Source organism: Amblyomma mixtum, chromosome 6 (assembly GCF_055824585.1).
Source record: "Amblyomma mixtum isolate Tamu chromosome 6, ASM5582458v1, whole genome shotgun sequence".
NCBI lineage: Eukaryota > Metazoa > Arthropoda > Arachnida > Ixodida > Ixodidae > Amblyomma > Amblyomma mixtum.
The window spans coordinates 121,065,358-121,088,725 of NC_143017.1; the positions used below are offsets into that span (position 1 = coordinate 121,065,358).

Genomic DNA, 23,368 nt, shown 5'->3' on the forward strand with positions numbered 1-23,368 from the left:
TACCCCACATTTTCACGAGTGCCGCGAACGAAAGCTACCTCTTGTGCAGTGCTCCAACAAAGGCATGCGCTTGGACACTTTGCTCGGACAAAGCAATGAGCCTCCTTTTTTTTTCTTTTTTTACTCCCTATTTCGGCGCCTCTGGTCGGGCCGCTGCAGTCGCGTGAGCACACATAGAGCAGTCGCGTGTCGTAATGCGTGCAGCCGGCGACATTGCCTATGACTGAAATATAGAAGAGCTCGACGACGACCGTTTCCTGTGGCCCAGTTCCCTCGGTGCACCGCGTCGAGGCGCTTCCGTCGCTTTGCCGGCCACAGGCACGATTATCGACCGGGCAGCCGCGGCCGACGAGTAGCGCGCAGCTGTGGGAAGAGAACCCAGCGTGCAGTGTGTCCTGCTCAGTCCGTAACTCTTGGGGGCGCTCGCTTACATTTTGTTTTTTTTTCTGTCATCTTCCCTCTCTCTCATTCCAGCGGTTCGCTTATCTGCTTGCGGAAAATAAATCTTTTTTTAAGTCCCGCCATAACCTTGCGGCCTAAGGAAATGAGGGCAAAATCAGCGCAGAGTGAGTCGTTCGTGGGTCTTAGCGGTTTCATTAGCGGGCGGATTTCCTTGAGCAGCGCTGGCTTAAATTTTGCTGCCACTTCTTAAAATTATGAAGCACGGTGGCCCTTTATTTATATCTAAAAGAAAAAAGGTAAAAAGTACACGTGCCCTGCTGCGCATGCCATATATATACATATAAAATGTGTGTGAAAAATGGTCCCCAGTGGAAACGCCAGTAAACTCTTGTTATGCTTCTAAGCGTGTGTCAGTCTAGGTATACAACTTCTGCTTCATAGTGCCTTCTTCTGCCGATAATTAAAAGCGTAACAAGAGAGAAAACCTTAGGTAGCTGTCCTCAAGTTCACTTGATGTCAGCAGCAACAGGAAGGCCTATACCTCCCGCTCCTCCCTTCCTGCTGAAACGCATGCAGTTCTGTTTGCATATTTAACGCTTGGTAACGTAGCATGCAAATGACTAGTTAAAAACGTTTGTCAGAATGAACATATCTCCCTCCAGCCGATTGCAAATTCTGGTATTGCACGTATACGAGGTCTGTTAGAAAAGTATCCGACCTTTGGCCGAATAAAAAAAACTGGCATAACTGGAGCGTTAGAAACCTAATAACCTTTAAAGTAGTCTCCTTGGGGCTCCATATGCATCTCCCAGCGGTGCTGCCATTGTTGGAAGTATTCCGAAAAGACCCTTTTCGGAATGGAATTTAGCTCTGCTGTCGTTGCAGCCATAATGTCCTTTCTTTTCTGAAATCGCGCTCCTTTCAATGACCTCTTGATTTTACGAAACAGCCAGAAGTCGTAGGGGGACATATCAGGAGAGTAATAAGCCTGTTGAACTACAGGAGTCTGGTTTTTAGAGAGAAAAGTCTGAATCAAATGCGGGGAATGTGCAGGAGCAATGCCGCGAGGGATGCGCCAATTTCTTGTTGACCTTAATTCCGGTCTCTTGCGCCGCACAGCACCACGTAGGCGATGGAGGACATCCCTGTAGTACTGTTTAGTCATTCTTTGACCCTGTGGGGTGCGTACTCGTGGTGTGCCACACAGAGGGAGTCAAAAAAGCAGTCAGCATCACTTTGACATTGCTGCGCACTTGTCGGGCCTTCTTTGGTCTTGGTGACGTGGAATGCGTCCTCTGTGACGACTGGGATTTGGTTTCCGGGTCATACCCGTACACCCAAGACTCGTCACTAGTGATTACGGCGTCGGTGAAGTCAGGGTAACTGTTTGTGGAATCCAGCATCTCCTGTGAGACTTCAACACGAAGCTGCTTTTTCTCCACCGTCAGCAGCTTCGGCACGAATTTCGCCGCAACTCTCTCCATGGCCAAATCTTCGGTGATAATGGAATGTGCAGAAAAATTGCTGATGTCCACCTCTTCCGCAATTTCTCGGATAGTCACACAACAGTCCCGCATCACCACAGCGTTCACTTCAGCAATTACCTGGTCATTTCGGCATGTTGATGGCCGGCCGGAGCGTGGCTCTCTCTCCACGGATGTGCGGCCGTCTTTAAACCAGTTGCACCACTGCTTAATCTGTGTGCTGCTCATAGCATCATCACCGAAAGCCGTCTGAACATTTCGAATAATTTCCACTTGGCTATCGCGAAGTTTCTGGCAAAATTTGAGGTAGTAGCGCTGCTCCTCTCGCTCCGCCATTTTCCTTGCAACAAAAAACCGACGAGAGCACTGCGCACTCCCTCACTCAAACGCTGCTTCCCAGCGACTGACGCTATCGGCAGGCGGGAAAAAATTCGTGCATGCGCACGAGGGTTCAAGGTCAGCTGCTGTAAGCGCACTTGTTTCATATGCATCAGGTGTTCGCAAAAAAATATAAAGTCGGATACTTTCCTAACAGACCTCGTATAGTATGTCGATTCGAGGGACAGGTGCTGTCGTCCCATTCTCCTTTGTATATCTGAGCTCGTTATTTGCACACTGCGCTAGTCCAATCAAAGATATCCTGCCGCTCGCAGCAAGCTGCATCAGTGCAAGGCACATGCCCCGCTCTAGCAGAGCATGCAGTGTGCCCTGATTTGTTTAATTTCTGCTTGCATATCATCTAACCTGCTGAGTACCGCTTCAGGCGGATCGAGCTCATTAATGTGATGCATTGTTTCATCCAGTCGGCGCAGACAGATTGAAGGACGAAGTATCAAACCTCCGGCATTATTAGATGTCCTATATTAAGCAACCAGAGCTATTAAACCACCAGTGACCCAAATAATGCACTGAGTAACGAACTAATTGCGCGATGAACAAGTATGGACTTTGTCCTGGAAGCCATTGTTTTTTGTGGTTGCTAAATGGGTTCCATCCCATTCGGTAATCTTGTTTCATTCTCGACGGAAGCATGGATATCGAAGACTACAAAGAAGTGAACAAAGTGACAAAGCGTTGCTTCCAAAGTATTATTTGTTGCAGCTGTGTTGTGGCCGTTAGCGTCCATTTTCGTGAACGGACTTGATTTCGAGTTCACCACCCATATTTGCTTTGCCTTCATGCTTATGACGTTCGGCCTTTTCCGCTGGACCAGGGCCGGTATAATATAACGATTCCTAATCTTCGATTCTATCCAATATTTATTGTCCCCTGTGCCGACTCAACAATCCGGGCGAGACCTGTGGCGTGGTCCTGCCTGAACAAATGGAGACGTGTAAAAAGAATAAGAACGGAAAGGAATTCGAATGGAACTGCTGTGTTGTGCCGGGCCAGGTTTTTGTTCTCCATCTGTCTTATGGCTCCCGACATGACCCTCTACATGGGCCGCAAATTTCAGTTACACATGCAAGCCCACATACCACTATAAAAACAATTTTGTACCCTCCTTCAGTGTTTGCTGCCATGACTTCAACATTGTGTTTGAGCCATGATGTGAAAGAAATAAGAAACATGTTCCTAAAAGAAACGGAGCGAACCGAACAGACAATCGGTGATTGTCCTGCATAAAAAATTGCACAAGCAATCGCAAAAAGAATTCACACTCTCCTTACTTTATTTCACCGCTTATGCATGGTGGTGATGTGTTTATGATAGAACTGCGCGCTCGCGCTCCAACACGTACAAAAAGCTAGGACAGAATTATCGCCGGCTTTCATGCCCCGACTGCACGCTTACAATATATTAAATTCCCGATCTTGTACCGCGTCACTCCAGCAGTAAAACTTACTGTAATTGCTCATGGTTTCGTTTCGGTATGCACGTGTCATATGTTGAAACAAATTATGTACAGTTTTTGTCAAAAATATACAGCCAAAGGGTTTGATTCCAAACTATGTAGCGAGGCTTTTAAGCACAGTTGACAGTCATAAGCTTGGGAGGGTTGGGGACTTAAGTTCCTCCCACTTTCGTGAATTAGGGTACCTGAGTATGCAGGAATAGTAGCGCTGCAGGGCACAGAAGTAGACCCCTTGGGCTGTATACTTTTGACAAAGACGGTACTTTAGAATACCTTTCACACTTCTGCGAAAGTAGAAATGGTATTCTTTTTTTTTTCCTACACGAGCGACGCATCGTCTCAGTTTGGACCACTGCTCCGGCTAATTATGCTTGCAAGAGACGCGATCGGGCCTCCGCTCCGCTACATGATGAGACGACAACCCCGTGCGATGACACGAGATCCATGCCCCACCGCTCGCGGACGAAACGAGCAGCGCGCAACCGGCGCGAAGCGCGTGGCCTGTATGGAGACTCACAACGCCCGTTCCTAGAGATTGGCGCGTTGCCCCGGCAACGTGACAGCGTGGCTTCCCGCCGCACACGTACCATAAACGCGGACTGGGGACACCCCTACCTGCGGCCTCCCAGCCGCAAAGGCGATCGTCCAAGCGCTCGCCGCCGCCACACTGACGCGACTGAGGCCGTCAGCAGCGGTGCGTCACTTCCTAACGCGGTGAAGAGGAAGAGCGCCGACCACGCAACCGCAGTCGGCGCGCTGCAAGCGCCGCACCCGAACACATCCACACGCGATGGCTCCAGCGGCTTCGCCGTGTTTTCCAATCCCGCAGCGTCGCCGTCGCCGCCAGTGGACAATATCGTCCATCCAGAGGACATCACCTCAGCGTGGAGTGCACTCAGGCCGATGGCGTCAGGGTTCGCATCGTTGCGCCGACGACGGGTTCAGCTCCACGGGGCGAAGTCCCATGGGCACAGTGACTCGAACGCGGTACGACGGCGGTGCTGAGGTCGTCAGCGCCCGTCACCCGGAGGGGAACGGGCGAGGGGGTTCAGGGAAGAAGGTCGCCAGGAGGAGAGCACACGCTGGCTGCTCTGCTGGTCGCCCTCGCCGGGGCGGCGCGCATTCTAATATCTACGACGCATTGTGGCTGCGGAACAAAGATGCCACGGGTGTCACGCAGCGCTGCAGCCGCGAAACCAGCGCTCCGAAACGGCTGGCCGCTCGCGCAGAGGACAAATAAATAACGATGCCGGCGCTGACGAGCGAATAAACGCGGGAACGGGCGCATGCGAGCGCGCAGAAAACAACAAAAAAAAAGGCCACCGGTGACACAAAGGGGAGTCCGGAAATTGCAGCGATGCAGGCTTTTGTTTGCCGCTTTGGGACATGAGCGGCTGCTGCTGCAGCCGACGCTGCTGGCAGTGCGGCCTTTCGGCGCCAACGCACTACCCCCCCTTCCCGCCGAACCACCGGCCTCCCTTCTGGCTACCAGGGTTGCCAACTCGCGGTGTGCGCCGATCTTTTAGAAAGGCTATGGAGGACAGCTGTGCAAAGAGGACGCGCACGTAGGGAGGACGTCGCTCCGCATAAACCGTCCATTCAGTTCATGTCCGGCGTACTCGAGGTAACGCACAATAAGTGGAGTTCTGACGAAAGTGTACGCGTATTATCGCAAACTTCACAATGGTGGGAAAAAAATGTAGTCTGAAGTGGCGGAGGATGGGTTTTACTGGAGGCTCGACAGAAAAACAAGACCTAACATGTCGCTCTTGTTATTGATATCTATGACTTATAGAAAACAAAGAGATGCAGACTTACTCCAATTTTTGCGCACGGATCCGATACCACTTCGCTGCCATTCAAAAGGAGCTCTACCTGAATTAGTGACTACCACTAAGCTCGAGAGTATCTGTTCTCGCTTCGGCGAGCGCGGCTTCGGCCGCTTCTTTTTGAGCAGCGTCCGCTCCGGCGGACGCAGTTGTTGCTGCGACGCGCGTCTTTTCTTTTTCTTTTTCCTCTGATCTTTTAACTCTCCTCTATCTGCACGTGGCAGCGGTGGTGGCTTGGCTCGAGCCAGTAGCAGGCCCGTGCAATTTCCTCTTCATCCTTCTCTCAGTCAAAACAACAACAACAACAACCACTAAGCTCGAAGTCATGGGTTCGACACAAAGGCCAACCTTATGTTCAGATCTCTCTGCACGTTTGGAAGATCCAAGCGGTAAAAATTGATTCGAAGCCGCTTCTCCGACGCGTCCTTCCCGGCCTACGTACAAGCCGGGCGCCGTAACAGAGCAATCAGTTTAAACGAACACAGGACGTACCCCTATATTAACGAACCACGTGGGCGACGTACGGGGCCCAAACTGGGCGACGCGCTTCCCCAGGTTCGAGTGACGCGCCTGTCACGGCGCTCGCCTAGTGGGCTGTCACCCAGCTTCGCTGCCGGCGCCTATCTCCGCCACGCGCCTCTGCGGCCGCCAGCTGCGGCGAGGGCCTCTGTGTCGCTCCCCCGTCTCCCCAGCTGGCGCACACAGCTAAGGGCTCACGCAGCCCTCTTTTCTCCTGACCTTTCGCCACCCTAGAAAACAACAAAAAGAGTAAAAATCCTCACTCAGTTCTTTAGAACCACAGGCATCGACAATGCGATGGTTTTTTTCTACAGCAAGGCCCCGTCTGCTAAGGTACTCGAGGAAGCAGCATTTCCTAGTTATATACCGCGCGAGAGTCTGAGCTGTCGTTCAACAGCTTGACGCGCGCCGCAGTGACTCGGTTGGCGAGGCATTCTGGCGCTGTGCACGGTACCCCGGGTTTAGTTCTAATCGTATACTCGGCTACCCTGTTCCTCATGTTGCTCCAAGCGTACAAGGAGAACTCATCTGACGCCCACTCAGTGCCAGCAGGCCGGAAATGACGTCGAATCTGCCCTCTAACTCGACACCTCCCACATTTAGTAGTGGGCTGAACTGGGGCGTAAAAAAAAAATCGATTCATGGTCATGAGCTCAGGACCTGTCTCCGGGGAAGTCTTGTGCCTTCAAGACAGGCAAAACAGGATCACAACTACATTGGCGTGGTTTAGTTCCGACATAGTGCATAGAGTTCTGTCGTACGGCCGAACGGTCGAAGAGGTTGGGGGCGAAGTCAAATTTCAGTTCTTACTGGGAGTCAACTTGATAGAGACGACGAAAATTGTGGTCTTTAACTCGTCGTGGTTTGTGATGTGGACACACTGGGTTCTAAAACCCTTAATTTAGGGGGCAATCCTTCCAGGGGTTACCAGCACCGACTGGTCGACAGGCAACAACGCTTCATTTACTGCGATTTATATAAATTCTAGCGTTTGCCATGTAGCATAAAGAAGGACATTGTATCCAATCGCGGCCCCAGGACAAGAAAATTTAGCGCTCCATGCGCAATCGGCACCTCGGAACGCATTTTGGTTGAAAATACGCCGCTGACAATCCTGCAACCGACCGCACAATTCTGCTTAAGATGTCAGCGCTTTCAAGCGAAAGAGAGGTCTATGTTTATCACCGTTAGGCGATAACCTAACTTTGGAGCAGCAGTCGAACCGTTCAATGCTAGTAGCTTTTTCAGCCGGTATTGGGTATTACCCTTTATGAGGAAGGGCATGAGTGAGCGGCACCCTTTCTTGCGCCATTATGCGAGGCGAAAGTTATTTTATCGCAGTTGCACATTCTTTCGCTGGTCCGGACCACCACATACTGCAGATGTCGCGATCGAAAACCATCTCTTTCAGCAAATGCTAGCTTGCGTTGCGTTAAGAGCGATTTTTCGTGTTGTGTGAGGAATACTTACTGCCAATTTAATTTTGTTGCAATCTGCGGCACTTTTGCGCTAATTGCACCTAACTTTTGCGAATAAATATCATTAAGTGTTACTCAAGAAACCTTTGCTGTTATCATTTCTGTTGTGTAACCGCTCCCCTCTAATGCTTGCTGACACCGATAACATAAATAATTAAACATTACGTAATGAAAGCCGTTCAATTATAGCTTGGTCAATGTTCAGTAACGTAGCTGTTATTTTCTTTTATAATAGGCGAACTCTTAACTGCATCTAGCACAAAAGGAAAATCGCTTCGAGCAGCTAGGTCGCACAGAAGCGCATCGTCGGATTCGTTTCTTACGTATAAAAAGGCCTGCAACTTTAATCCAAACGCGAGCTCTTAAATAAGGTTGTAAGTCTGTATGTGCATAGACTAATTTATGCCTCCGAGAGAAGAGTCTTTTTTTACGGTACTGCTCGAAAAAACAATGCGGCGCTTAAGGTTGTTCTGCCTGTAAATAGTGGACAGGAGGGACGAAATTAGGGGCTTGCACCCCAATGAATACACACTTCATTCGAGCACCCGGAACCACAGCTATCTATCTCGAGGCAGAATGAGTGGAATCGTTTCGCACCACCGAGATCCTTCGACTCCAAACCGGTGCGACGGGAGGAACAATTAGTTGCTGGGTTGCCCGAGCTGCAGCGGGCATTCACTGAAGGCTCGAGGAGCAGAAAATGGTGCTATTTTAAGCCACCACATTCTTCAGCAGTGAATGTTACCATTTGCTGACACATCGAATTGCCCTCATTGTATCTGCCATGGGTACAATGGAAGCGCCCAGCGATTGGAACCGTTGTCACACGAAAGACGGATGACTATACTAAAGACCCGCCCTATGGAGCCGAGTACAGGAGGTAGCCCGTTCGATACCCGGCCGCAACGACCACTTGGTTTGATCTGACGGCGAAATGCAAAAGCGTTCGTGTATTGCCACCTCGACGCAGTTTATAGAACCCGAAGTAACCAGAACCAGTTTGGTGTCCCTCCTTTCGGCCACCTTCATAGATAATACAGTTTCGGGGCTTTAAAAAACTGTTCATATCATAGCTACAACCCGGACATGATTGCCACCAATAGGCAACAAAGTGCTCAAATCAGTATACTGCGCAGAAACAGTGTCGCGCTGCCGTAGGCTGCGCTATCCACAAAACAAAAATGAAATGAAACGAAGCTCGTCCAGGAGGACGGGAACGAATCGAGGTTGCTCAGCGTGATACAGAGCTGCACACTTCGCTCTGGAAAACAAAATTCTTTCGGTCGGAATGCAAGGCTGCCAGTCAAAATAATGGCATGTAGCGGCGGTTCAATTTACAGAGCATGCAGCACGGTTCGCAGGGATAGAGGAAGAGAGAGGGGGACGGGGAAAAGAGGACGAAAATAAATTGAATCGTTTGCTCATCACACTTTTGTTCATTTTGTGGCCGTGACAAGAAGGCGTGACAGCCGCACCGGGGGTAACAAGAAAAAGAGACAATCAGTTTTTGTGGCCTCCTTTCCTGGCGGTATATTAGGGGGGAGAGAGAACTGCGGCTGCCGGCTATATCGCGAATGGCCAGACTAGGCCAGCAAAGTTAATGGCGTAAAACACTTCCGCGCTTCGCCGTTGCACTATAGCCGAAACTGGCATCCTTAAGTACATGTATGGTGCACTCTAAACAGAGGAGTAAAAAGAAAGTAAGAGCTCTACAAGCGCACTACGGAGTGCACTAGAACAGAGCTTACTCTTTTTTACTCCCATATAGCCGTATTCGTGCTTAGAGTGTACATAAGACCGACAGCAGCAGATACGTCTTGGTCGAGGACGCAAATCCCAAGCGACAAACGTTTTTGGTTTGTTTTTTTATTTTAAATTTTCTTCTAATTAACTTCCTTTGCTCGCTCGAAAAATTAGCATCTTTTGGGTGCTGTCAAAAAGTGATAGGAATATACAGGCATCAAGCGTCAGTAAAGCAATCTCTTCTGAAGAGGCCGCGGGTGTTGTGACTGCGATTTGAGAATCGTGTTTTCCTTCTTTATTCAACTCTAATCCTTTAATCTTTTTCCAGGCCCCCGTCTGTATAAGCACTTCTAGATTGAATGCATGGCCATAATATTCTTCTGAGGGTGTGGATGAGGTTTACCGCTCGGTAGCTTCGCACGGAGGCTGCATTTTCACAAGCAAAATAAAAAGCAATTAATAACCGCTCATGCCCTCTGAATTTAGCGCAAGTTAAAGAAACAGGAATGGTCCCAACTATTTTGGAGTCCCACGGAATACTGTATTCCCCTCAGTCTGCAACTGTCAGGCATGAAAACGAGTAATTTTGTTAGAACCTTTACAGTTCTCTAAATGTGAATGTGGCCGAACTACCAGCAGCGTCATTTCTAGCGGGAATCCAAACGCAACTAATAATTAACCTCCGGCGTTAAATTCTTCACAGATCTCCTCTTTTTATACTAAAGAAGTCGATCCGATTGTGTATATCATGTATTTCCACTTCACCGACGCAAAAATCAGGCAACTGGAGCCTCTTCCCTGCACCAGCTGCGCAAAGTCCATCAAGAGCGCACTTCACAATGGCTACATTCTTTGCACTCGAGCGCGCGAGGCTGCCAGACCGCTACGTGGCAGACCATTTTCGATTGGCGGCCAGTGCTTCCACGCGAGCGCGAAAGAATGCCCGATACGGCAGTCACTCGCATAATAGAAAATGGAAAAGTAGAGGATCACACAACCAATGTAGCGCATGCCACCAAAGCATAAATCAGTCTCCTCTATCAGCCTGGAACGCAGAGATAGCCTACACTGTAAACACAAATAAGCCCAAATAGGAATATAAATGGCTAGTGTCCGCTTTTAAACTCCTTATTGAAGATTGCGCAATCGACTTTAAGTAGTAAAAGAGAGGAAATCCTCCTTTTTTACTGCCGTCGCGAAATCGAGGAGTAAAATAAAGCATTTACATGATTTTACTACTTTTCCAAGAAGGAGTATGTCGGCTTCAATACTCCTTCAGGCCCTTTATGAACTCCTTAGTGTCTACCCGCCGCCTAGTGGCAGCTGCCGGTTCGCTGCACTTGCAGGTGACGACGCCGGCTCTGTCGTCGCTGCCTGCTCGCCTGTGCTTTTGCTGCTTCACGCACGTTTGTCATGTTACAAGACACCGGATCGCCGCAACCTCGCGCACCAATGTGCGCCACAGACAGTGCCTGTGAAGCCCCCAGTGTATTCGGAGAACGCTTGGTGTTGCATCGCCTGCGACGGCAGTCTGCGAAAGGCTTAGCCAGCCGAGCTCAGCCGAGCCAACATGGCGGTGTGTGACGCGTCGACCTCCCCGAAGCCGCCAGTTTGCCACCCGCTCCTTTGCGCGCTCTTGTCGTGACGTAAGACTGGACATCATCGACCTTAGCAGCAACGTGCTGCAATGAACGTCTCACTCAAGCCAGCAATATGTGCAGAAGCAGCGGCTAGTCATTCATTGTCTACGCAGCATACAAGTGTTGGCTGTTGCCGTTTCGCCGCGCCGACATGGCGATGTGTGTGTGACGCACCTGTTTTCTCGACATCGTCGGCCCCTCGTTCTTTCGCTGTATTGCAAGAATACTAAAGACCGGATTATCATCGTCGTGTGTTCTGGTAAGCAGTATTAAACTCTCCTTTGATGCCATAGACGCGCATGCACTTAACGCCGCTCCCTTTTCAGTGTGCGTAGACTTGCTGTGAACCACGGGTGCGCCGAGATGAAAGGCTTAACGAGAACAGCAAAGGCTTCATTGTGGTCCGGTGGAGCCAACTCACACAGCAGGCATGAAGTAAGTATCTGAGAAATTTGTTGTTGCATGCGGCTGAAAAAAAGAGTGTGGCACTGCAGTCGTGGCTGTTACGCTAACATGTACAGCTGGAAGTACGGTCAGTTCTTCTAGGGACCAAATTTTCTTCATGCGTTCACGCCCCATGAATATGGAAAAGCTGTACAGGCAATGACAGGTGAAAATGCACAGCCTTGGGGTCTGTGAATTTTTGTCACGTTATTACGAACAGTGCTGAGAACCGTGCCCTAATCGGTTGCTTCCTTTCCTGTGTTTTAAGAGGGCCTTGTTATGCAAACAATGCAAGCGATTTTATTCTTTTCAGTCATAGCACAGGACATGGCGACGCCTTAGCGCTCACGGAGATTAGCTAAACTGTTACATTTTCCGAGTTGGTGGCATCTTAACGTTGCAGCGATTTTCGGCAGCGGACATGAGGTTTCAACCATACTGAACGCTGCCTTTTCTGGATAGTTAGGCGTCTAGTTCCAAAATGTGGTATCTTGTAAGCTCTTCGCATTTGAAAAATGTTAAAAGAAGTTTCCACTTCGCGTGCAGTTTCCGAACACATTCCATTATGTGAAATTCGTGGAGGCAAGCGTTCCGGTTCAGACTGCTGATCCCAGGAAGGCAGCGAAAGAAAAAGAATAAAGCTTACGCCAGTGTACGAGATCCCCTGCTCGTGCTGGACGTAGTACATTGGCGAAAGCAAGCATTTCCCAGAAAAACTGAAGCAGCACAAAGCGGATGCCAAACAAATGAACAAGGAAGGAAGCGTGGGTTGACAAGACTGACTTCGAGGGAACTATCCTTGCATCAACTGTCTACGATCAGTGACCCGGCGGATGACTAACCGAAGGCTTAAAAAAGGCAAGCTGTGACTCACTCGCAGTCACACCTGCTGAAAGAACCAAGAAGATTCCCAAACATGTTTTTTTTTTTTCTGGTTGGCGTTCTTTCCCGAAAGTATATTCCTTTCCCAGCCATAGACCTGTGTAGAATGTTTTCTTTTGAACCCTGGCCACGAATGTAAGGGCAAAGCTTAACAGAAGACAGGTGGCGGCGGGAGGGTGGGTCTGGTGGTAGCTTTCTATTCCTAACAATGCCTGCTATGTCAGTCACCCTGTCACCCTTGCCCTGCCTTTGGCCTATACACAGAATGAGGACGTCCTGAAAATGTGTAGCTGCGGGCTCTCCCATCAAGAAAATTGCATGTAAGCTTTCGCTGCGTGTATGCAGAGCGCTGTCTTTTGTTTGCATGTTTTGATTTCAGTAATTGCTTCTGATATGGTGCCTGAAAAGCATGAGGAACCTCTGACAAGTAAAAAAAAAATTATATCTCGAGGCCTCTTTCGGTGCAGGAACGCAGCCAAAGGCAGCGCGAATGCGCAAGTGCCTCAGTAAGACCATTTTATTTTTTCAGTTTTATGCTTTGCGGAAAAAATGTTCCCTATCGATGCTGCTTCCCATTCGCCGTATTGCCTTAACGTTTACGAAAGCGGCTCTCTGGAATTTGTGATTCCCTGAAAACCGCGTTTAGCCGCTGTCATCCGACAGCGTACAGGTATGTATTAGCTAGTTGATTACCTACTATGTTCTGCTAGCTAATCTTTTGTCATGAAAAACGTTTAAACTTCAATAATACCTACTTTATTGAAAAGTGCACTCTGAACGGCTTTGGGACGTTGACTTCTACACTTGAAGCACGTCATACTTCAAGCTTAGAGGTGCAATTCCACTGATGCATTTGTTTTTCTAATCTTTTTTTCAGAAGGAGCCTGTATGTTGACAGCGAAGCATTTCAAGGTTCCCTCCTTGCTTTCAAGTGTGGCATCTCCATTTTCATTCCTTTGGGTATTTAAATTATGTACCCAAAGACAGCGTGGGTTAAGGCACTCTTCTTTTCTACAGGGGCCAAGACGTTGGTTCTCTGTAACCGTCGAAAGCGAGCTGCCGAACACATGTCTCAAATGTTTTGTACCCAATAAAATATTGTTTGAAATAAATCACTGTAAGTTCATCGACGCATTTATCCTGGAATATCAAGCTCTAAAATGAGCCTTCCATACGAATACTTTATTTCAAATCGGATTCCGCATCAAGTGAAGTAATATACTCATCTGGGAATCATAAATGTAACCCTATAGTAAGAAAAATTTCTCCAAAAATTTCCTGTCAAAACTACTTAAAAGGAACAGGCACGTACTCCTGAAATGTACTATAAAAGTAGCTGCAAAGGAGTATATAATACTTCTATTAATTGCCATGCTAACTCCTTTCTGATCACAACTTTACTCCTAAATAAACTCCCGTCTGCAGAGCGGTAACACTTTACTCCTTCTAGCACTCCGAAAGTATCCCTTCAAGCAGAGGAGTAGACGATATACTCCTATTCTGAGGAGTATAAAAACCCCTTTTCGGGAGTGCGCTACGCGATGAGCCATTTACTCCTATCCGGGTGTTTTTCGGTTTGCAGTGTAGTCCGAAAAGCCTATGACGCCTGCCACTAACCACAAAGTTATATACAGACTGAACAAAAAAATGTACGCTCGTGTGCAATTTAGTACCCATCGTGATGTACCCCTCACAAAATTTTGATCCGTACGGTACCAACTATTCTGCGCACGTAGATTTTTTAACCCGTACCATACAACGTGGTCTTCGGTCGTTTTCAAGCCTGCTTGAGGTGTTTCGAGTGAGATGTAAAGTCGCAACACGTGTACGAAATAAAGACGTTTCTCCGTTGCTGTCATTCATTATAAATCATGATCAAAGCTTGCCTAAAGAGCTTCTTGCACAATATTACATCACAGCCTCAGAGGGGGCGCTGCAACCGTGAGTCGGGTGGCCTCTTCTCGGGTGCCGTGCCATTAACGCGCTGTTTTCCCAGCATGCTCTCGCTTTTGAGATGTTATAGATATACTTCGGGCGTTACAAGAAGATGAACTAAGTATCTACGCCTCTTATTTATTTAGAAACCATTAGCGATGTGTCATGCTCGAGCTATTGTGCCTATGTGACGCAGAAAATCAAATACAATGTTGGCTGCACGCAGCGAAGACAGGAGAACACGGAGACCAGATATCAGTGGATGGTATCGACGAAGCAACGGTATCCGTGGCTCTTATCATTTGTAATGCATTCCCGAAAGGAGTATAACAAGGTTTTCATTGCTGCTGAAGATGTCTTCCATTTTGCCTTGTTTTCCGCTAAAAGTGAACTACTGCAGCTTTAAACGGCAGAATGATTCGGGTAGAGTTATTTTCCGGAGCAGTTCACTATTGGCTAAAGGAATGTGCATTCTTACCCAGCTTCTCTTACAGCGGCAAATAAGCTTGTAGCCAGCATACCTGCCTACCACACTAATCCCCTATCATTTGTACGCGAAGCTGAAGCGCACAAGGTCAACTCGTCCATATTTAAAAAAAAAATGCTGCCAAAGAGCACAATTCTGCATTGTTTCCGCAGCGAGCAAGAAGTGGAGGTCGCCAACCGACACACCTTTAATCATGGAGTATGCAAGCGGATTATGCATCTCCGGAGAGCTTCTTTACGCTGGAATATACGCAATGTATAGTGCACTTCTTCAACCCACTTCCTTCAGTGGCATCCCCATACTTACAACAAGACCGCATTTCAGAGTAAGCGCCAGTACAAGTGAAGGGCGTGGCTTCTCGTGGCCGACGAGCTATCAGGGCTGATGCCTCTACATGCTACTTCAACAGAAGAGGCTGATCGTCCCACTTCCTCCAAGTACTAACCTCAACAAATGCCCATTAGAACTCACTCTTTGAACAGGTGTCTATATACTTTTGAAGACTTCTGGCGCACATCACTTGCACCCTGAGGTGTCCACCAATTGTGGGACAGTTACTGCGCCTTTCCTTTACACATAACCAGTTCCTTTCATGCAACGACCATGAACACCACTGCCATACCGGCGTAAGATCGGGGCTTAAACAAGCGAAATATGATCTTTCTCTCGTTATCTCATGTGTACCTTTCATTTGTATGTCAATGCTGAGCGCTTATTTGGCGTCCCTAGAGCTCTGATCAAAAATAAGTTGCAGACGCCACCCTGCATGCAATCGAGCACAATTTTGAACATAGCATTAAGACACTCTGGAGAAATCGAAGTCTTGTTTTAGTGGTCTAATAGCGCTACTTCGTGTAGAGTAGTGTAATAATGCAGCATACATGTCCCGTTGCTTTGCTGAACTGATGCGAGAGTGGAACATCTCAAGGATGTGTTTAAGGCTTCGAGCTTGGTAGCACGTTCAAGCCACAAGACTAGCATAACACAGAACAAAAGTCCTCCCTAAATCTCCTTCACAAATGGCGATACACCATAACAACTCAGCCGAAAGCTCCATGCTATGGATTGCACCGCGGACCTCTGGCCAGTTACTATGACGTCGGCTTCCTAAGCGATCGTAGCCATGAAGACTGACAGACAATGGTAGCACAAAGAGCATTGAAATTGGGTATCAAGCCAGCTGTGAATCACCGGTGTAAGTACGCTTTGAGAAAGGTGCGTTTGCAGTTTTGAAGGTCTAATTTTTCTCCACCGCCTTAGCATACATAGCAAAGACAGGGTGTAGAACCTAAGCAGTGGAGTTCCAGCTTGAGCGCTCAGGTACTTAGAGTAGCCCGCAGAGACATTCGGAAAACCGACCAGCAAAGCAAGTCCTCAGTAAATCCTAAATGAGCCACATTGACTGAAGACAGCGCAACAAATGAGGTTGTGTGAACTCCTGGTCCTGCTAAGAATCTCGTCTCGATTGGACGCCGAGACACGCTGCGAAAAAGCACGCTCCCTTTCCATCTGCTGGAAGTAACTCTTGGATAGTGTTCAAAGCGGCCAGTGCCGAAAGTGTCGGACGAGAAACGTAAATGCGAAACCACTGCCAACGATGCACGGCGTCGCCGGCGAACACGAGGCAGCTATGGCAACGGCGCTTGAGGCAGGCGCGGCAGATGTTCCGTTACGTGCGCTCCGACAACAGCTGACATATAACAACGGCAGACGGCGGAGGAAAAAGAGAAAAGCGAAGTGTTCAAAAGCGGCGCCTGCTCACGACGATCTCTGGTGGCGCCATTCTCAGGCTTTGCTCACGAGGAGCAGCCCTGGGGTGCGCGCGCCTCGTGCTCTTTGACCGCGCGCGCGTGCAAGACGACACATCAGCGGAGGTCCTCACCTCTTCCTCGGCGACCGTGTTGACGGAATCCATGCTCTGGCTCAGAGTCATCGAGCTTTCGGTGTTGGCCACGGACATGGGGGACGACGTCGCGCGGCGCCGCAGCTCGCCTCTCTCGTAATCCGGCCTGAGTCGTCGTCGTCGTCGTCCGGCAGCGGATGGGGCTCTTCTCTAGCTAGGCCTAACTGCGCGCATGGGGACGCCTCGGTAGGCAGCGGCAGAACGTCGTGGGGAGCGGCGCGCGCGAGCGCGGCTCAAGGGCCGGGCTGTGCTGGAAGGCGCGCACCTGCGGCTGACGCGCCTTGGCTTCGAGTCCGCCCGATGGCAGCAGCTCAGACGCTCTCCTCGCAACAACTGCTGGCCGTCGCCGCCGCTTCGCGCTCGCCTCGCTCGCCGCCCATGTGCCCCGCGCCGCTGCTCGCTGGGCCGTGGCTCGCTTGCTTTCGTGTCTCCCTCTTTTTTCGCTTCTTGTGTGTTGTGCTTGTTCCTTCGCCTTCCTTAATTCACGTCCCCCCACCGCCGCCGCCGCTCAACCCTCCCTCCAAGGGCGCACCTTTTGTGGTGCGCCCCACCTGACGTCAGCGGCCCCAGCGGGCCAATGGCGTCGAGGCTGGAGAGGAGGTCGCGCACACCTGGACGGAGGTAGGGGCAGGTATAGGGGCGCCGCCGCTGGAGAGCGGGGGGAGGTGTGTGCGCGCGCGACAGACGGCCGAACCTCCCCTGCGCTATTGATTCCCGCCAGTCGGCCACCTGCCCCGCTTCGCTGCAGCCGCAACCGCCTCGAGCGTGGGGCTCTCTTCCGCACGCGTGTCCCTTCGCCAGTGTCCACCATGGACGCTGTTTCCTCCCAGTGTCACCGTGGTGCCGATGTGACCGAAACCGCGGCAGCGGCGGTCTGGCGGCACGAGCGTGCGCGCGCGTGCCCAAATGAGCGCGGCAGAAAGCACGCTTGCATACATTCCGCCTGCCCGTACAGACCGCGAATGACACGGCCAGCCAGAAGGCTTCGGCTCAAAACGAGGCGACGTCCTACGTTAGTACCACGGGCCCACGCATCATTACGAACGAGCCCAGCATAATCGAACCCTGAAGTATTGAACTCTGGAGCACGTCGATTCATGAGCTGACTACCGTGGACCTTACCACAAAACACTTTAAAATATTGGACTCTGAGGTAGGCTGATCCAACGAGGGCTCCTATTTCGCAAGCCATTGCTGCATCCAAAGCGAGATTGACATGAAGGCATTAGATCGCTAGCTCTGCGCTGAGCCGTCCTCTGAAATTAACAGAATACTTGAAATGTTCTGTGTCTAGTTTAGTTCCTGTATTGTGGGCTTGCCTGCGCATCGCAAAACAAAGAATTATTGAGTAGGATATAGCGAAATTCTCACGGCTCGTGCGGCAGGAGGGAAAATAATGCTTTTTTTTTTCTGTTAACCGCTGTCTCTTGTGCGTGATTCCCGCTGGATCTGTATTGCTGGTTTCTCTGCAGATCCCGCCCTACGTGTTCCTTGCCTTGGAACCCACTTTTTTACCCTAACAAATCATCGGTCACCGTTCTCCGCGATACACATCTCGTCTAACTCCATTTCCTACTTTTGATTTCCTCTAGGCTATCATTAACTTTTGTTCGATCTGTGATCAACGCTGCCATCTCTGTCTCTTAACGTTAGCCCTATCATTTTCCTCTTCATAGCTAGCCATTATTCTAAGTTTAATCTTTTCTGATCACCCACTGAGTTTCGGCTCCATAGGAGTACGGGCAGTATGCAGCTTTGATATACTTTCCTTTAAAAAAAAAGAATATCGGTAGAAGTTTTACCAGTTTTTGATCCGTAATGGGTGGAACTCTCAAAGAAAGCTGTGCTCACGTCAGCCCCTTTAGCGAGCTGGGCAGAATCGGCTGCAATGTGTAATTTTATAAATATTGTGTTCCATGAGAAGATGTAAGCATGAGACAGATATCATATTCTGAACCGGTTGATTGACGTCATTGTCATCAGTGTCGTGTGGATTTAAAGCGTCTGTTTAATGATCACTATTGACCACAAGGGTACGTAAAATACTAACAACTAAGCTGAGCAGCCTCCCACACTTCGTTAGCGTGTTTTCATTTTGGAAATATACCTGCGCTGTTCAGCAAAAAGTAAAAATACGGCAATGATATATGTTCTTTTGTCCCTAAATAATGTCACATTTCTTTCTCTTTCCTAACAAACTATACGGCAAATCCCGCAACCTTTTTCGAATTTTTACTGATCTTGTATATCTTTGTGTCTACGTATTTTGAAAGATTACTATGTATCCGTTTTCAATCGGCACTCGTCCATGAATAATAACTCGACAAATAGAAACTTTAATGGTACCGCATGTTGAAAATGATTTCGTAAATTCAAGAAAAAATTGCTCACTAAGCAATAAAATGCGGCACCGAAGTAGTCGAAGTTTCTCGTTAATTTTCATATGACGTTAGGCATTACCCTGCTTTTGCAAACGTTGACGCCTTGCTTGAACCTCTTGCTGCAGAAAACATGTAATCCCCAAGGGATCTTACAAAGTCCTCGGGCGCCGCCAGTAAAAAGAATGAGCACTAAATCTTGCCCGCAAAATTTGAGTCCAGGCTTAAACTTGACGAAGAAGTTAACAACACTCAGCATAGCACATAGGTGCAGTTCTGCATATGTGTAAAAAAAAGTTTTAAAAATGTCATACCTTTACCTTCTATTTGTTGTCAAATGTAAGCCAAGCCAGAAATGAACTTCAATTACACTTTGCTGACATGTGACCTTTCTGGCCCACTTACAATAATTCAGCGTGGACATACGAACGAGTTGCTTTCCACTATGAGCGCTTCTATATTCGAAGCGCTCATATGCGCAAGCAATTTGAAGCGCTGTCTTTAGCTACGCCATGCGTTTTTTAGAAGAAAAAGAAACTAATATCATGTCTTAGTTCATTTCAGGAGTCGAGCATTTGAGCATCATCATCAGCCTGACTATGCCCACTGCAGGACAAAAGCCTCTCCCACATCTCTCCAATTAACACTGTCCTGTGCCAACTGCGGCCACCTTATCCCCTATTCAGGCCAATTCCAACCATTTATTAGCGAAAAACTTCCCGCTTAAATTCGCTTTGGTGCGCCCCAGTATTTCGATTCCAGAGTTGTAGCACTCATTTGCTATCTGTTTTTAGGGGATCAGATCGGAGTGCGACACGGTGAGAAAAAAATAAAAAAAATATGAAAGAGAAAATCCCGTCAAAACGACCGGCGTTCGGTTGGCTTCTCGTCGCTTGCAGGCATGCCGGGGCTTGCAACGGGGAAGAGAGGCGTCCACCACTCTCGCCGGACGATGACTTCGAGGCGACCGCTGCTGTCCCGAACAGCGCTGCCCTTTTGTTGGGGCAACTTGAAAAGCGGCGACGATACATGGTTCAGCAACCTGTCGGAACACGCCTGAGGCATAGAGGTCCACTGTCGGGAAGCATGCGCCTGATCGAAATGCGACAGGCCTGAAATTGTGCATGAACGGCGTCGTGTTAGTGTGATCGGCGCGTTCTGCGGAGTGAATTTCCCCTCAATCCACAAAGTTCGCATATCCAGTCCCTGTGATTAATTGGCGCCGCACGTGCGGACGAGTCAGTTAATATTTTCTTTGATCAGTAATTAATAAGCATCAAAGAGTTTGTTCAGTGTGTTTTGTCCTCGCGTAGCAGCAACGAACAATGTGGGGATTTTCTTTGCTCATTGTACTGTTATTGAGCATGTAGCTTGCAACGGCCGCGAAATAGTACGTCAGATGGAATAGGAGGGAATATCTCGAAGATATGGGCGACCACTTCCGAATCTAAGAAGTAGTTTTACTGAAACTAAAATGACAACCACAAAAATTACACACTCCAGCCAACGTTTAGGGCAACAAATTAAGTACCTGAAATGAAGTTCTATCAGGTGAGTGTATCGGTGTGGCTTGTGTTTTCACAGTATCATAGTGTCCTATTCTCGATCTTGTTGTTGCTTTCTCCTTTCAGATTGTCAATGGAAGCTGTGCGCTCAAATGATTGATGGGTCTGGTCTGGACTGTTATTCAGTGGATGTGACATCCACTAAATAACAGTGGAATCATCCAATGAATAATAACAATTATTTAGTGGATGTTTGCGTTACGTCTAAAAGAGATTACCACAGTGTCTCTGAGTAACGTTAAAGAGATGTTACAAAAAAATGGCATTAAAGAGGTTTTTGCTTTATAACAAAAAAAATCTAGTGTGAATTCTTATAAACCCTACAGAAATGTATCCTGCTATTAACATGTGTGCATCAGAAATTAATGAGGATCTCAACGAGAAAAAGAACATGTCACGTCTTAATCATAAACTGTGTGGCTTTTAAACCGGCAGCAACTCAACGTAGAAGTCATCAGAAATACGTTTTGCGTGTGATGCCTAAATCATTGACTTAGAAAACTCATCGCACACTTTTTGCAAAGACAGTGAAGAAGCACCAATGTGAAAAGAGTGGGGGGACTGTTTGAAAATTTTACGCAGCTGTTCTGGGCAAAAAGCACTTAAGTACTCCTGTGCATGCTTCAAGCATCTGAATGGAAACGGGAAACGGAGGGTGGGTAGAATTGATGGAAGAGCGTTGCTAACGCGTGTAGCGAGAATTCATCTTCTTAGTACTCTCATTCACAACTTCCATGAGACTTTGTCAGTGTTGAGACGCTGCAGCTTCACATGGCGCGTAAGTGCAAAAGACGATCTGGCGAGATCTGCTGGTAAAAATTTACGTGAGTGAATACACTGGGCGATAATTTTCTCATACATTGATAAATCCGCTTTGAGGAGTAAAGTGTAGTGCAACAGGAAACACTTAAAGGATTCTCACTTGTCAATCGTGCCATGTTGATAGATTAGCTGCTTTAGCACTTATCCCATAGCACCGTTGAAATCAGGCAGCAGAGTTGCAAAAGAAGCGAATAGTTATGTACAAAATGGATAAAGTAAATCCGCGCACACCGAGCCGGAACAGAAACACCCCGAAGAAGATATTAAGGAACGCGCAGGCACGGGCTAGCAGCTCAAATTTATTTACTATCAGGACAAGCATACAGAACAAGGAGTAGAAAGGAGCTTATGTGCATTGCACAGAAAACTGAAAGCCAAAGAGACGAAGAAAATTAATTAATAGATTTGTGTTCCCCTGACAGTGAAAGGCTGGCTAACACAATGTTTTTTTTTTCTTTTTTCTGTAAAAAAGAAGTTTCCATAATTTCGCGAAGGGTTCTGTCGCGATGGCGAAACGGCCTCTTTGCGCCGGAGTGCACAGGCTTACATCCCCGTCCCACGGCATTCCTCGAAGCCCTTTCTAGCAAAGGCACTGCTTTTCACTAAAGGAGAGAAAGCTCAAAGGAGCAGCGGCGCAGCTACACGGTGCAGCCCGAAGGTGAAGCATTTGAGGCTTAGCACCCACTGCTGTGCATGTGGCGGCTGAAGTGAGTGTTTTAAAATTAAAATGGAGTATTATATTCATTCGCTGAGCTCAGACATTTTTTTATTCTTATTGCTTCTTTAAAAGAACTGCAACAGCTACTCTCATTATCAGGGGCAGGTTTTGTGTATTGCCTTGGCCGCCAGGGGCACTCGGTGCTGCTACAATTTTACTGTCGTGAAATCTGGTCTTAGCATATAAACAGCGGTCCAGAAAGCAAAACCAGACAAACCTCTCGCATTTTTAAGGCATTTGTAAGCATTGTTATATATATATATATATATATATATATATATATATATATATATATATATATATATATATATATATATATATATTCGCTTTCACTTTTTTGACGTGGACGGCACTGCGATCTCGAAGGCCGCGCCTTTGGGCTCCAAGGCCTTCGTCTCCAAAGCCCTTTGCGGCAAAGGCGCAACATTTGTGCCCTGTAGCTGCACTCCTCAGGCCTTTGAACATAAGGACCTGATTCTCAAAGGCATTTGCGGTATCCGTGTGGCCTTTGTGGTTGCACTTGCTAAAATGCGCTGTTACATGCTAATACGCAGCATTTGCTTCCTTATCAACTCATTCCCGTGGTCCCCGAGACTTATATTGATACATGTGCTATCCGCATACACATTAAAACGTGGCAAGACGACACGCCTTTTTGACACTTGTAATGTTTACGACTCTCCAGGTTCGACATAACTTCAGGGGCAACGAAAAAATATCGTCGTCATAACTCTGAGCAGTATTCTGTGTATTATGTGACAACTTACGCGTGTACAGTACAACAAGCGGCATTTTAATGCTTCTACTCAGAGGCCGGCCAACTACACTCTCCTTTAACCGAATGTATCAGTTTCTCACGGCCTGCCACTATTACAAAGTCCAGATAGCTAACCGCGTTCAGTCAACCTGACCATCGTCTTTTTTTTTTTAAATGTGCTGAAGGACCGAAGTCCAAAGAGAAACAGAAATGGGAAAGGCAGTGTTATTCTGTTTCCTAAACAACATTTTTATGTTCCCAGAGCCACCTGCCCCTAGCGTACTACATGTAGGCAGACTTAATAGAAACGCCAGTGCTGCCACCATTCTTAACCCAGCAGATGGCAAAATCTCGAATGATGAAGCGAATGAGATATAAGAAGGGAATTAGACATGTAAGATTATCATTCAAAAGTTAGTGTCACAGATTTCATTATATTCTCTGCTGTAGTTGATGCTCTTAGAGACTCAGTACTTACAGAGCACTGTACGCTCATGTAAGGCGCAGATGGGGCTGTCGGTACGACA

The 23,368-nt window shown here is 48.0% G+C and overlaps 1 protein-coding gene across 7 annotated transcripts in view; it reads right to left on the reverse strand.

Moving 5' to 3' along the window:
• The window catches only part of LOC149340215 (protein couch potato-like), a 130,906-nt gene extending 113,817 nt beyond the window's left edge, over positions 1-17,089 (reverse strand). For 5 of the 7 annotated variants that reach the window (XM_089548986.1, XM_089548983.1, XM_089548987.1 and 2 more), the window contains exon 1: positions 16,581-17,089. In XM_089548986.1, coding sequence (XP_089405112.1) covers positions 16,581-16,658 — 78 coding nt within the window. In that variant the 5' untranslated portion in view covers positions 16,659-17,089. The remainder of the gene's footprint in view (positions 1-16,580) is intronic. The other 2 variants (XM_089548985.1, XM_089548989.1) reach the window with 2 other exon arrangements.
• Positions 17,090-23,368: the final 6,279 nt, after the last annotated feature.